General features: G+C 39.5%; 1 protein-coding gene and 1 pseudogene across 1 annotated transcript; one reads left to right on the top strand and one right to left on the bottom strand.

Moving 5' to 3' along the window:
- Positions 1 to 1,155: 1,155 nt before the first annotated feature.
- LOC124091168 (small ribosomal subunit protein uS7m-like) lies at positions 1,156 to 2,303 on the bottom strand (annotated as a pseudogene).
- A 9,986-nt stretch (positions 2,304 to 12,289) lies between these two features.
- LOC124091252 (olfactory receptor 52B4) lies at positions 12,290 to 13,231 on the top strand. The gene has a single exon (XM_046442220.1). The coding sequence runs from the start codon at positions 12,290 to 12,292 to the stop codon at positions 13,229 to 13,231; it is 942 nt and encodes a 313-aa protein (XP_046298176.1).
- Positions 13,232 to 16,007: the final 2,776 nt, after the last annotated feature.

The raw sequence follows: 16,007 nt of genomic DNA, 5'->3' as shown, positions 1-16,007 counted from the left end.
TCAGAGATTTCAAATCTCATTTCCACCGGAGATAGATTTGTGACATTTGGTAAGTGGTTCACATTCTGAGTCTCACTTAGTTTATTTGTGAAATGTGAACAATATCCAGATTCTAGAGTAGATATTCAATACATCAGTGTAAAAACATGCTAAGTGCCAAATGGCATAAAGCAATGCATAATAAATATTAATTTAACAGCGACTGGGTTATATTCATTCCATTCCTGGAACACAACTGGCTCTTCAGAATCAGGTCTCTTCAGTTAATTATTATTCCAATAAATCTCCACAGATAATCTTTCTAGGGTAATCATTCTAAACCCCTGTCTTCAACACATTTGATGGCTGCTTCATGCATAGAGGAAGGAATTAGAAGTAAATTGTGATCCAAAGCCTTGGCAATCAGGACAATCCTGCCTGACTGTCCCTTGCTCTTGCCAGAACTCCTCATGTACCACCCTGGCCTGATAATTTTTTGAGAATAAGAGACTTTTCTGGAGACTATCATGCTAAGTGAAATAAGCCAATCCGAAAGAACCAAAGGCCAAATGTTTTCTCTGATATGTGGATGATAATTCATAATAAGGGGGTGGGGCTAAGGAAGAATAGAGGTACTTTGGATTAGACAGATGGGAGTGAAGGGAGGGGAGTGGGAGGGGTGTGGGAAGGAGAGTGGAAGGAAATGGACATTATTACCCTAAGTGCATATATGATTACATGACTGGTGTAACTCTACATCATGTACAACCAGAAGAATGAGAAGTTATATTTCATTTATGTATGACGTGTCAAAGTGCATTCTACTGTTGTGTAGAACTAATTAGAACAATTTTTTAATTCTCCGGTCAGCTTTTGTGAATGGTAGTTCTTATGTACTGTGTTACATACACTAGTTCAGATTAAAGATTTTCTAATCAATCAATTCTGACACAAAAATTGCTTCCTTTCATAGTATCCAAAGTCCCACTCCCAGGTGAGAGAAGACTGGGCCCTGAGTTTCTTGGAGAAAATCAATAAGTTGACATGTTCTCTCTTTACAAAGAGATGGCGCAGGGAGAGCTAGTTCTAGCCCCAAAGAAAGAGGATTAATAGGCAACAAACATGCTGTTCCATTCTTCTCAAAAAGGAACTACATCCTCAACACATAGGTACTTTTCAACATAACAGTGGCTCCCAGAGGCCTGGGTTCCACTGGGAACCTTTCCTCTCCCTCTCCCACCCATGGTAGTGGGCCAGGGCTTGGTTTGTCTCAGTCATCTTGTGCATGTCATGCTTCTTCTTGATCAAGGGACCCTGGTTGTGAAAGGCTTGCAAAAGCTTCTGTGGTAGCTTCTCTGGGTGCTTACTTTTTTTGCATTCACTGATCATCCATTTCTTGGCTAGGAAGCGGTGACAATGGTCAGCTAGGGGCACAGGGACCTGGTAGAAATGGCCACCCTTGAGGATGGGTACCAGCCCAATGACAGGGCTACAGCTTTCCAGTGCTTTGTGAAAGATGGTGTAGGGGTTGCATTTGATGGTTGCCTGTTTGTCTTCAGAAGCAGCATGGCACTTCTCAAACTGCTTTCTGTTAGGTTGGTTTGAGGTGGCTAAGGGAACAAAGCACCAGGCAACCCAGGCATGTGAAAGAACAACCAATGAGGCACCGACAGACAAGCAGTGGTAACCACCTGTCAATCAGTGGAATCTCCTGACTGATCCTGGAAGGACATGGAGCTCAGCAAGATCCCCTGACCAACCCCAGGAAGACAAGGGACCCTAAAAATCTCCCTTTCCTGTTCCAAGCCCTCTCTTCCTGCCCTAAGCCTGATAGAATTCCAGTGAGCCTGGGCGCAACTCCTCCAGATGGCTCTGTTGGACTGGAGGGTCTCGCCTGAGAGAGAAGCTTTGTTCAGCAGCTTTTAATCTGCCTCCTTTTGGTCCCCGGTGCCTGACCTTACACTTTCTTTTCACAGATTCCAGAGTCTGGTTCATGAGAGATCTGGCCAGTCCTTTGTTTCCTCCTTTCATCATCATGTTGGTGAATTTACTCATCACTGGGTCTGCAAACACGGAGCTGATTTTCGTGGCTGGGGCAGCTTTGATGAGCTGAGTTTTCTGGAGCTCCTGGTCATATTTCTCCTCCTCAGTGAGCTCAGCCCAGGCTTTCGGTAATGCTCCTTGTCAGTTAGGGGATCTCTGAATTCAGGACCATAGTGGCTCCACCTCACCGGGGTTTGCTCTAGAAGTGGACAAACAGCATGCAGCATGCCCGGTGCCAAGCCTGACCAGCCTCGCAGAACCTTCAGTGCGGGGCTAGCCATTTTGGCTGGCTACGAGAGGATCCCCTAGAACAATTTTTGAAGAGGACTACAAGTAACATTGGATGTTGAAAAAAAAAAAGAATAAGAGTTTATAAAATGCTGCTTTCTAGGTGGGATATAACTCAGTGATAGAGCACTGACCTAGCTTGCCCAAGGCCTTGGGTTCAGTCCCCAGCAACACACACAAAATTTTTCTTTTTCTTTTTCTTTTTTTGTTTTTGGACAGGTTTTTAAAAAATTAATTAATGCATTATAGTTATACACAATAGTTGGGTTCATTTTGATAAAATCATACATACTTAGAATTTATTTTACTTCATTTCAGTTCCCAGTACCCCACCTTTTCCTCTTCCTATTACTCTTCTTCTACTCTACTGGTCTACCTTGCACTCATTTATATGTTTTTAATTTTTGCTTTATAGATATACCCAAAGGTGGAATTCACTGCGGTATATTTACACACACGTGCACACAGCATAATTTGCAAATTTGTTTTGCATTTACTCCCCATTCTCAACTTTCTTCCCTTCCCCTCAATCTCCTACTATACTCATCTTCTGTCTTTATGATATCCAACCCACCCCTTCCCCCTTACTTTGCCTTAGGTTCTGCATATGAGAAAGAACATTCAACCCTTGATTTCCTGAGTCTGGCTTATTTCACTTAGCATGATTTTCTCCTTCAATTACCAGAAAATGCCATATTTCATTTCTCTTTATGGCTAAGTAAAACTTCACTGTGTATATAACCACATTTTTTTAATCCATTCATATATTGATGGGCACCTGAGCTGGTTCCACATCTTGGCTATTGTGAGTTGCATGGCTGTAAACAATGATGTGACTGTATTGTGGTGAGCCGCTTCTGCCGTTTCTGCAGACTATGGTCGCCATTACAAGATGACGCTGGCTCCGCTGTGGTCTGTGACAAACAACTCCTTATCTGGGAAAGTTGGCACATGATTTTTCACCACCCTGTGAGAAAGCTCCACGCGGCAGCTTTGCATTGGGGCTTGGGATGCTTTATTAAGGCTGGGAGGGGCATCAGAGAGAGAGAAGAAGAAATATCAAGGGCCTGAATAAACTGCTGAAAGAAGATTCCTGAGTTGCGTCTTCCTTGCGGGCAAGGGGTCGCGACAAGTGGTGCCGAGACCCGGGAACCAGAACTTTCAGCAGTCAGGGGTGGTGCACCGGTTAGTCCCAGGTACGTGGGATCCGCGACCAAAGCGGGGTTAGTCCCTAGTAAGTGGGATCCGCGACCAAAGCGGGGCAGCTCCTCTGTAAACACAGAGAGAGCCTTACATTTTATTGCAGCTGCACTGTGTACTTTCGCTTTTGTTTTTTGTGCTTCTTTTGTTGTTGTGACGACAGGGACGCTCCCCTGTAAAAGGAAGAGAGCGGGGACTTTTGTACTTTCACTTTCTTTATAGCTCTAAAAACATTATGGGTGTTGCTTCTTCAAGCCCAATTTTGTTGGCCCTAGATGGGTTGTTACATTCAAAAGGACTTAAGATAAAGCAGAGTACTTTGCAGATGGTTTTAAGAGAAGCTGATATAGCGGCTCCTTGGTTTGCTTTTTCAGGGAGTCTTACGATTCCCAGCTGGGACAAATTAGGGAAAGATCTAGATTTCGCTCATGAGCAAGGTACCTTGCAGGGTGGCATTATACCACTTTGGAAGTTAGTTAGAGGATGTATAACAGATGGTAAATGCCAGGAAGCTGTGAGTGAGGGTCAAGCTATTCTTGAGCAATTGCATGAGGAAAAATCTGAAGGATCATGTAGTGAAGTGGCAGAGAGTATTAAAAGTAACAGTAGTGAGAAGGCAAAAGAGCCTGAAGATAAAAATAGGAGAAGGCTCTACCCAGACTTGACCGAATTAAAAACGCCTGAGAACACAAGCGACTCAGAGAGTTCTGAGGACCTTGATATATTGTTACAACAACTACATAAGATAAAAATGAAAAAGAAGAAAAAGGAGACACAGGGCACGCAGGCCTACTGTAAGAAGGGGAAGGGAGTTAACATTGGTCAACAAAACTCTGAGGAGGAGGAGGTAGAATATCTAGAAGAAGATATGGTGCCGATTGCCCCACCTCCGTATGTGGGGGGAGCCAAGGTTCCGGGAGATCTTTTCATGCACAAGTTTGGAGGACAGTTAATACAGATATGGGACTTGCATACCCTGTATTTCAGGACAATAACAGGGGAAGATATCATGAGCCTTTAGACTTTAAGATAATTAAAACCTTGGCAGAATCTGTCCGCACTTATGGCATAGATGCCGCTTTCACTCTCACTCAGGTGGAGGGACTTACTAGATTTTGCATGACTCCCTCAGATTGGGCTAGTCTAGTCCGCGCTTGTGTTTCCCCAGGGAAATATTAGGAGTCCAAAGTTGGCTGTTTAATGTTTCTGGCAGTACCCAAGACTCGGAGCGAGGTAGGAGGCTTAAAATTTCTGCAAATAATTCACAATTGTTTAATGCTACATTACCCTCCGCAGCAGTCTGTCTCCAATCTCCATTCCTGTTTCTTTTGGCTAATGTTACATCACAGGGGATGCTTAATTGCTCTAATATTACCTGTTATTTGTCTGAGTGTTGGAATGGATCCTGGCCTATGGCAATGGTTATGAAAATTCCAACTTTTGTCCTGATCCCGGTTACTGCAGATCCAGAGTCATTTCCTATTGTTGAACTACTTAGAGCCCGTAGAGATTTTGGAATTACGGCAGCTATAGTGACAGCTGTGGCAGTGTCTGCTGCTGAAGCAGTTATAGCTGGAGTAGCCATGGCCAGCCAGGTACAAACTGCTGCCACTATTAATCAGGTTATTCAACAAACATCCACCATACTTGAGTCTCAAAGTAAAATTAATCAACACATTTTATCTGGGATTCTAACTGCTAATCAAAGGATAGATCTGCTTCAAGCTCAAGTTGAGGAATTGTCTGACCTACATTTGGGTTGTGTTGATCAACGTGCACATTTATGTATAACCTCTGTCAGATTTTATGATTCCAGAAATGCCTCCCGCATCATCGGGGAATATTTATCCGGAACCTGGTCCATGGAAGCAGAAAACTTGATCCAGTCTCAACTAACTCAGATTGCTGTTTTGAACAGTACCCGTGTCGATCCCGTGACTTTGGGTCAGTTCACCGATTGGATATCTTCTGCTTTTTCCTTCTTCAAAGAGTGGGTGGGGGTAGGCATTTTTGGTGCAATGTGTTGCTTCGGTATGTTCCTCTGTTTGTGGTTTCTCTGTTGCCTTAAAACTCGCCATACACAAAAAAAGGCTATGATCATACAAGCTCTTGCAGCTTTAGAAAATGGCAACTCGCCTCAAGTCTGGCTTGCGCATCTTAAGCAGTAAACCTTTGTCATGGTCGTTACACCCCAAGTTATTATAACATTGCACTGGGATCGACATGACTTTCCTTGTTATTCTCTTAGTGTTGGAAAGCCCTTGCACTCTGCCGGTCTTACTGCCATTGCACGCAGATGGGTTTCCACACTAGTGCTTTTCTATCGTCTTGAAGTTCGTGCCTTTCTTTCAGGGTGCTGTCAACTTGTTTGTCATTATAAACAGCCACAGTTCAGCCTCAGCTATCCCCCTTCGTCCACCATCGTCACGATACAGGATGCGAGGCAAGGCACTGCACTTGAGTGATCCTTGACGTGGACCTCAAGGAGAGCATGTCCTATTGCATGCGGGTTAGACGCGTTCACGCCCCGCCCCACGAAAAAAGGCGTCGGCTGATATGGCTTCAGATCTGGGGAAGGCGCCTCCTTAGGACTAAGTCATACTATGCAGCCACTTCTGCACAGTGGGATAGGACCTCTACTCTCGCCTGTATTGTTTTAAGAAAACAGAAAAGGGGGAACTGTGGTGAGCCGCTTCTGCCGTTTCTGCAGACTATGGTCGCCATTACAAGATGACGCTGGCTCCGCTGTGGTCTGTGACAAACAACTCCTTATCTGGGAAAGTTGGCACATGATTTTTCACCACCCTGTGAGAAAGCTCCACGCGGCAGCTTTGCATTGGGGCTTGGGATGCTTTATTAAGGCTGGGAGGGGCATCAGAGAGAGAGAAGAAGAAATATCAAGGGCCTGAATAAACTGCTGAAAGAAGATTCCTGAGTTGCGTCTTCCTTGCGGGCAAGGGGTCGCGACACTGTATCACTATGATATGCTGATTTTTCTTTTGGATAAACACCAAGGAGAGGGATAGCTGAGTTATATGGTAGTTCCAGTACTAGTTTTATGAGGAATCCCCACACTGCTTTCCACAGTGATTGCACTAATTTGCAGTCCCTTCAATAATGTATGAGTGTACCCATTTTCCCACATATTTGCCAAAATTTATTGTTTCTTGTATTCTGGATAATTGCCATTCTGACTGAAGTGAGCTGAAATCTCAATGTAATTTTGATTTGTATGTCCCTGATTGCTAGAGATGTTGAACATTTTTTTTCATATATTTATTGATTGTTTGTATTTCTTCTTTTGAGAAGTGTCTGTTTAGTTCTTTTGCCCATTTATTTATTTGTTTTTTTTTTTGATGTTAGGTGTTTTGAATTCTTTCCATATTCTGGATATTAATTCCTGAGGAGCAGGTGGCAAAGATTTTCTCCCATTCTGTAGGCTCTCTTCACACTCTCGTTTCCTTTGCTGTGCAGGAGCTTTTTAATTTGATGTCATCCCACTTACTGATTCTTGGTTTTATTTCTTGCATGTTAGGAAACTTCTTAAGGAAGTTGATGCCTGTACCAACATGTTGGAGTGTTGGGCTTACATTTTCTTCTAGCAGTTAAAATATTTCTGGTCTAATTCCTTGGTCTTTGATCCATCTTGAGTTGGCATTTGTGCCCCATGAGGGAGGGGGTCAAATTTCATGCTTCTACCTAAGGATATCCAGTTTTCTCAGTACTATTCATAAAAAAGGCTATCTTTTTTTGGATTTTTTTTGCATTACAATTCATATTACACATATAGAGCACAATTTTTGATATCTCTGGTTGTATATAAAATATGTTCCCACCAATTCGTGTCTTCATACATGTACTTTGGATAATGATGTTCATCTTTTTAGGTATATTTTTGGCACCTTTATTGAGTATCAGACAACTGATACTCAACAAAGTATGGATGTTTGCCTCTGTGTCTTAGGTCATGTGTCTCTAGAAATTTGTTAATATCTTCAAGAATTTCTAGCTTATTGGAGTATAAATTTTCAAAATAGTTTCTGACGATCTTCTTTGGATTTCAGTAATGTCTGTGGTGATATTTTTTCATCTATAATTTTATTAATTTGGGTCTTCTCTTTCTGTTAGTTTAGTTAAGTGTTTATCAATCTTGTGTATTCTTGCAAAGAATCAACCCTTTGTTTCATTGATCCTGTGTATTTTTTTAAATTTTCAATTTCATCAATTTTGGCTCTCAATTTAATTATTTCCTATCATCTACTGATTTTGGTGTTAGTTTATTCTTTTTTTTTCTAGGGCCTTGAGGTGTAATTGTTAGATTTTTTTTGTTATCTATTTTTTTAATGTAGAGACTCAGTTCTATAAACTTTTCTCTTAGAACAGCTGTTACTGTCCCAGAGATTTTGATATGTTCTCATTTGTTTCTAAGAATTTTTTTATTTCTGCCCTGATTTCTTCTGCTTTCTATTTATCATTCAAAAGAGTATTATTTAATTTCCAGGTGTTAGTGTGTTTTCTTTTTAAAATTTTGTCAGTGATTTCTAATTCAATTTCATTCTGATTTGATAGGATTCAAGGAATTATCTCTATTTTTTGTATGTGGTATGAAATTTCAGAAGGAAGTAGGGGTTATGGGATTATAGGTTCTACAGTAGATGCTGGCTCTCTGCCATCTTGCTCCACGTGGTCTCTTGTTTATTTGTCTACCATAAGCTATTTAAATGGCTGATGTCCTCCAAGAGGGTCAAATGGAAGTTGTAAGAACTCTTAAAGAATATGCCTTTGAATTCATACACATTATTGTCAGTTATTTTTGCATATGCTCAACCACACTTGAAAACATTGACAAAACATTCTACCGACATTGTTTTAAGGGAAAAGATATGTGTTATTGGTGTTAATGAAAAATTATACAATTTCTATGGAGGGAATCTTTATTGGTACATTATAATTATACACAAGATAATTATGTATAATTATATTATATATCTTATTATACATAATTCATACATAATGGGATTCATTGTTAAATATTTGTACATGCACACACTATAACAATATAATTTTTTCTATTTCCTTCTTTAATAAATAAAAAAATCTACAAATGCACTTATCCTTTGACCAAGATAATCCTACTTCTAGTAATTAACCATAAGATTTATTAATGGAATTATCCAACTGAAGAAGTGTGCAAAAGAACAGAAAAATAAAATAAGAGAACCTCAGGTACTTGTGGAACAAAGTTAAAAGATCTAATGGACGTGAAGTTGGGGTCTGAAAAAGAAAGAACAGAAAAAATGGGATAGAAAAAAATTGAGAAATAATTACTGAAAAATACCAAATTTGGTAAAATTATAAGTTTACATATTCAAAAAGCTCAGTAAATCTCAAAGAGAATAAAAACAAAGAATGTTATGCCTAGGTGCATCACAATCAAATTGAAAATTAAGATGAAGTAAAAATCAAACGTGATTAAAGGAGTCAGGCATGAAATACAAATGTGTCCAAAATAATCATGGCTCACATGTCTTCTGAGCATATGCATTTATGTACTTTAGGCCACAGTTAAGCCTCATTATTCATGATGGTGAAAGAGAGACTTATGAAAATCTTGGGGATGAATATAATGTCAACATAATCCTTTTCAAGAAGAACAGAACTTTACAAATCATTGATACATACTGCCACCTCTTATATTTGTGTTAAAAATGGGCTTTAAATCTGTTTAAACAGGCATGCTGTAAGGCTAGATTAGGTGGAAAGGCTTTTGTATCAGAGCATCTTGAGCAAAGCAAGACAAGTAAGAATCAGAAGGAACAGAAAGGAGAAAAATAGCTTCAGAGACTGTATCCATTTGGGAAAAAGTTGATTGTGCTGATGCAGCTCTCTCCCAGGAGAACCTGGTCTAAGTGCTTCCCTCAAGGAGGAGAATAAACATCCCAACTCCTGGCTCCCAATACACTGAATTTTATTACAGAGCTCATAGTTCCTCAAGTCTCCATCTGAGGCTGGTGATCAAATTCAATATCTGTGGGTAGGGCTGGCTTCAGAATTAAGGTAAGAACTAGGCTGGTGTTGTGTCATGCAGAGCAGAGGTGACAGCAGTCTAGACTATTGAAATATGTGGTCAAAAAACCATGAAGACCAGAGGTGCAAATCTTCTTGGTTCTAGCAGACGTGGAAGATGAGGTCTGGGAAGTGAGGGTGAAAATACACTGAATGGGTTAAGGGAGTTAGCTAAGGGTAAAAAGAAGCAAGCAACGCGATACATGGTAGGGGTCCTAATGACTAGGCTAGAGATGAGGAAACATAAGGAATACTAACATAGACTACAGACTCTTTTGGAAAGATGTGAAAGGAATCCTGAGAATGGCCTGTCCCAAGCCTCACACTGGAGAGGCTTTGTAGAGGTAGCCAGGGCATCTTGGCAGAGGTGAGAGAAAAACTAAGGAGCTGATTTTCCTCCCTAGAAAGAAAAGTCAGGGGCTCTAAGAGGAGGAACTGGAATGGAAAAAAAAAATGTTAATGAGGATAAGATATATCTTTAGCAACTGAGATTTTAATTTCTATTAAAAATACCCTTTGATTTAATATTCTCGGAAACCCATGAAGAGGGTATTTTATTATTTGCTTTCATTTCTTCATAGTCTTCATCCCATGAAAGTGGGATGGATATGGCCCTCTTCTCAGAAGGTGCTCTCTGAGCCCATTCCCCTGGGACATTTGCTAAATCTAGTTGCTTACATGTCCACCATTCTTTCAAGCCATAAGCCCAGAGAGGACTCAAGGACACAGCAGGATGCCTGAAAAAAAAAGTCATTGTTCAAAATATTCTTGCTAATGAAGAAAGACATGTATGATAGGAAGTAAATAATGAAGTTACATGCTAATTTCCACCAGTAGAAGATTTTTCTAAATATCAAGAGCTGTAACCCACCCTTCCTCCAGCAACAAACTCTTTTTAAATTTTCAGTTATTCCAAAGCTTAGTTCCCAAGGCATAAGCACAAGGAACACCTTATCTCAGGTACACAGTTCTGGCCACTATTACCTCTTTAAGATCTCTTGACCTTCTTCATAGGTGAGCAATCTCTGGTGAAGTCAGAGAGATTTCAGATCTCATTTCTATCACTTACTGGCTTGTGACAGTTAGAAAATGATTCATGTGGTGTGAGTCTCATTTTCTTTAAGTATGAAATTGGGATAATATCCAGTTTCTAGCATGCATATCTACTATATCTACTCCTTGCATGAAGAATATATGAAATACACTGTGTGTAATATAGTCCCTGGCATAAAGCAATGCTTAATAAATATTAGTTTAATTTTCCTGACTGTATTACATCCAGATCCTTTTTAGTCCTGGAATACCACTGACTATTTAGTCTCCAGTGCCCATAGTTAATTAATGTTCCAATAAACATGCACAGGTAATTCTTCTAATTTAGAGTAATCATTTTAAACTATGGCTTTGAGATATCTGATAGTTGCCCCCTGTGTGAAAGATGGGGTCTGAGGGTTAAGCTGTGATAAAGACCCTTAACTGTTAGTGAATTCAAAGAATTGGATGGTGTTTAATGGCACAAAGGATTTTCAGGCAAATACAACACAGGGTAGGTATGGGTCATAAACGAACGGAAATGGTACCTGGAAGACTAGAAGAGACTCAAGGGCCCAGGTACAACTTTCCTTGAGGGAAGGGATTAAATTTTGTTCTTCCAATTGGTCAGCTAGGAACTTTTGCATAGTAGGCACATTAAAAAGCTGACTTAAAAGTCTCTTGATTTCAGACACCTTGCTAAAATGTCCCATTACATCCTGAGTCCCAGGATCCAATGGGCATTCAATAAAATATGGGCAGTGATGGCAATCAACTGTTGGGAGTTGAGTCATGTCTTCACAAACTGTGCCTCCAGAACCTCAGAATGTGACCTATTTGGAAACAAGGTCTTTGCAGATGTAATTAATTAAAATGAGGTTATACTGATTTAGGGTAGACTCTAAATCCATGATTAGTATCCTTATAAGGAGAGGAAGGATGGTCAGAGACGCACAGAAAAGGCCATGTGAAAATAGGCAGAGACTAGTATGATGCTATCATGAGCCCAGCAGCACCAAGGTCACCAGCAGCTACCAGAAGTTGGAAGTGAGAAGGAAGGATCCTCCCCCAGAGCCCTCAGAACAAAGGTGATCCTGACGAATACCTTGATTTTAGACCTATAGCTTCCAGGAGCATGAAAGAAGAAATTTGTTGTTTTAGATCCCTTATAAACAGGAAAAATCTCCCTTGTACAACCACCTTCCCTGCTCTCTCCAACAGTTCCTATGCACCTGCAACTTGGCTTGAAATATTTCAGGAGCATGTTGTGCATTGCTGTGTATGTTCACCTTTTCATATACTGCTTCTCTTTTTTCCCCCCATGCACTTTACAATAAACTACCAAATTTCAAGGTCAAGTTCAAGTTTCATCTTTTAATAGTTTTCCTGGACATAAGTAATAATTTCCCCTGTGTATTCATAATCTTCTGTTTGTAAGTGGAATTTATAGAATAATGTTTCTTACTTTGATTAGTTGGAGATCATTCTAGGTGGCTATCACTCATTAAAGCATAGATCATCTTTCATTTTTGCAGATTTCCTCTTATTTATGGATTCAAAGAAGATGAGGGCATGGACTATACCTAAATCTCCTAGTGACATCACAAAAATATTAAAGGAAATATGTATTTTCATGTGCCTCTGTGAATAGAAGTGGAAGTGTCTCTTGGTCTTTCCAGGTATGACCACCTTAAACCACACTGGCATTAGCCACACAGTCTTCCACTTGTTGGGCATCCCTGGCCTAGAGGATCAGCACATGTGGATTTCCATTCCCTTCTTCATTTCCTATGTCATTGCCCTGCTTGGGAACAGCCTGCTCATCTTCATTATCCTCACAAAGCGTAGTCTCCATGAACCCATGTATCTCTTTCTTTGCATGCTGGCTGGAACAGATATTGTCCTCTCCACAATCACAGTACCTCAGGCCTTGGCCATCTTCTGGTTCCATGCTGGAGAGATTACCCTGGATTGCTGCATCACTCAGGTCTTCTTCGTCCATTCCACCTTTGTCTGTGAGTCAGGGATCTTGCTGGTGATGGCATTTGATCGCTATATTGCCATTTGCTACCCACTGAGATATACCACTATTCTTACAAATTCTAGGATTAGAAAAATTGGAGTGGCTCTCTTTCTGAGAAGTTATGGTACCATATTCCCTATAATATTTCTTCTGAGAAGATTGACTTTCTGCAAACATAATATTATTCCACACACCTGTTGTGAACACATTGGCTTGGCCAAATATGCTTGTAATGACATTCGAGTAAACCTTTGGTATGGTTTTTTCATCCTAATGGCAACAGTGGTCTTAGATGTTGTGCTAATTTTTGTTTCCTATGTGCTGATTCTTTGTGCCATCTTCCGAATGCCTTCTCAAAATGCTCGCCACAAAGCCCTCAACACATGTGGCTCCCACATTTGTGTCATCATCCTGTTTTATGGGCCTGGAATCTTCACAACCCTTACTCAGCAGTTCGGATGCCACATTCCACCTCATATCCATATCTTGCTGGCTAATGTCTGTATTCTGGCTCCACCTATGCTGAACCCCATCATTTATGGGATAAAGACCAAACAAATCCAGGAGCAGGTTGTTCATATGTTTATAAGGCAGAAGTAAATTTGGTTTTAAAACTGAGTTTTTAAAGTCTATAGCCATTTATTAAGTTTGTCTGTGGAAATGGAAATCCACTGGAATGGATTAACTGGGTATAACTGTAGACAGGTAGAGTATGGCTAGAGGAGGTGGGTTGCAGGGGGCATGCCTTTGGGGTATATATTTTGTCCCTGGTGAATCTAGTTTAGTCTTTTTTTACTTCCCTATTGTCATGTCCTGAGCTGGTTTCCCCCTCTATACCCTTCTGCCATGATATTCTGCCTCCAGTGTAGAGCAATGGAGTGGGCCATCTATGGACTGAGACCTCTGAAACCAGGAGCCCCAAATAAACTTTTCCTCTTCTTGTTCTTGTCAGGTCTTTTGGTCATGGTGGTGAAAAAGCTGACTAAAACACAGTCTTTGGAAATAGATGAAGTGACAGCAGTGCTCTGGCCTTGGAACTTGTTCAGCTACTCTGAACTCAAGTTTCTCAAGCTCTGAGACATTTTATGACACCACTATACAATACCACAAAATTCTATTCATTTATGTCCTTTATTCTAGCTAAGTAACATTCTTAGAACTCGGGATTTCTAGGCTTGGCAGTTACTTCTTTTACAAATTTATATCCTCTGAACATGAATTTATGTAATAAGGGAATGTAAAAGGTTGCAGCACACCCCTTGAGGAACCTGTCTGGTCATTTTTGCATTAGGAAAAGTCTAATGTGGTTCCTGAAGGGTATGATGGGAGAATGTTAAGGAAGGGTAACTTCTCCAATATCAATGTCTCTCCATAAGGGCATTCAAGGTGTCTAGTCACCTAATTCATACGGCACAGCCTTCTCCTAATGAAGTATTCTAGAGTCATCTAGATTGAGACCCCCTCGTATGCATGGCATCCACAGCCTTTGTATTAATTCTCTCTGCTTTTGCTGTAGCACTGAATGTCTCTGAGTGGGACCTGAGAGCCCACACTTAGAAAATGAAGTGATGTCATTTGCTGGCAAATAGATGGAACTGGAGAACATTTTTTTGAAGTGAAATAAGCCAAACTCAGAAAATCAGAGGTTGAATGTCTTCTTTCATATGCAGATGTGAGAGAGAAAAAAAGGATTAAAAATGAATCTCACGAAAATAGAAGGCAGAGCAGGAGAGAAGGGAGATGGAGGGGAGGGAGAGAGAAGGTACTGGAGAATAACTTTTACCAAATTATGCTATGTGCACAGATGAATATATCACAATGAATCCCACTTTTATGTCTAATTTTAATGTACCAGTTAAAAAATAGAAGGTAAATCTCACTGTCATGTACATTCACAAGAAATTAAAAAAAATAAATAAGAATCATGTAGGGTGCCGCCCCCACAAGTCTTTACAGATCTATGACGTTTATAAGCTGGCAGCTCTTTCTGTAATAAACATTGATACAAAACAAGACCATGTTAGACTCTTCAAACAACCAGAAGGGAAAATCATGATCCAATGTCCTTCATGAACATAGATGCAAATTATATTAAAAATATAAGCAGATAAAACGCAATTATAGGGCTGGGGATGTGGCTCAAGCGGTAGCACACTCGACTTGGCATGCGTGCGGCCCAGGTTCGATTCTCAGCACCACATACAAACAAAGATGTTGTGTCCACCGAAAACTAAAAAGTAAATATTAAAAAAAAAACTCAATTATAAATAAAAATAGTTAAAACATCATTATTAAGTAGGTGTTATTCTAAGAATACTAAGTTGATTTAAAAATCTAAATTTAATAGCATAATGTACCACATCATCAGATTATGTAATCAACTCAATGGATGCAAAAAAAGTATTTAATAAAATTAAATACCCATTCATAATAAAAAGGGAATAGTAGAGAATGTGTCCTCAAGAGTATCAACAACAGCAACAACAACAACAACAACAAAAGGTCTGTGAATAATGGCACTTTTGTTTCTTCTTTCTCTATTCTTAAACTTTCCTCTTATCTTATTTCATTGGCTCACCTTCTAGTGCAATGATGAATAAAAATAGTAGGGGGTGATTTTATTTTATTTCTAATCTGGGCAGGGAAAGCTCAGAATTTCTCCATTAAATGATAATGTTTGTTCTATTTAAGTCAATGATGGACCATACATATGATCTTGCTCCTGTGTGATTAGATGAGTTTGTGCCCATTTTAGTTCATGAAATATACTCTATGATGTTTGCACATGATGAAATTATTTAATGATACATTTTTCAATGTGTATCCCCATCATTAAGGGACACATGACAGTAAAAAATTTGTATGGTCTTCATACAGCAACATGTGAATGGTTATAGCTATGAAAATACTATTCCCTTTGGCTGATGAGGTCTGCAATAAGTCACCTGATGTTAAATGTAAAATAAACCATCATCGAGTTTGATAATTTTATGTTCCACTTTCCTTTTCTTTTCTTCCTTCATATCCTGATTATAGATGTCTGACTATAGAAATAACACTTAAACATTATGGAAGGAAATATACCAAGTAATTAAAAAATGGCATACAAAATGAAGTGAAAAATCTCATCTTCCATAAATAACCATTACATAACTTTGTGCTTAAATCCTTCTTAATACATATAATTCTGGAAGACATTACAAGACTATTAACATATTTTTATTTGTTCATATTTATAAAACAATTAATTTTAGCTTTCTCGTAATCATACATACATATACCTTTAGCTAAAGACTCCAAATTACAATTTTTTTAGCAGCACCTGGATAAATTAAATTTCAAATTTTATCTTAATTACAAGGAAATATTTTCTAAG

The sequence above is a fragment of the Marmota monax genome, unplaced genomic scaffold, assembly GCF_021218885.2.
Source record: "Marmota monax isolate L192 unplaced genomic scaffold, Marmota_monax_Labrador192_F-V1.1 WCK01_AAM20220418_F8-fsc00068, whole genome shotgun sequence".
Lineage (NCBI taxonomy): Eukaryota > Metazoa > Chordata > Mammalia > Rodentia > Sciuridae > Marmota > Marmota monax.
This window is presented reverse-complemented; position numbering and strand designations above follow the sequence as displayed.

Bases quoted from the DNA above. Each gene is read 5' to 3' on its own strand.
- LOC124091252 (XM_046442220.1), top strand. From the start codon at position 12,290: ATGACCACCTTAAACCACACTGGCATTAGCCACACAGTCTTCCACTTG.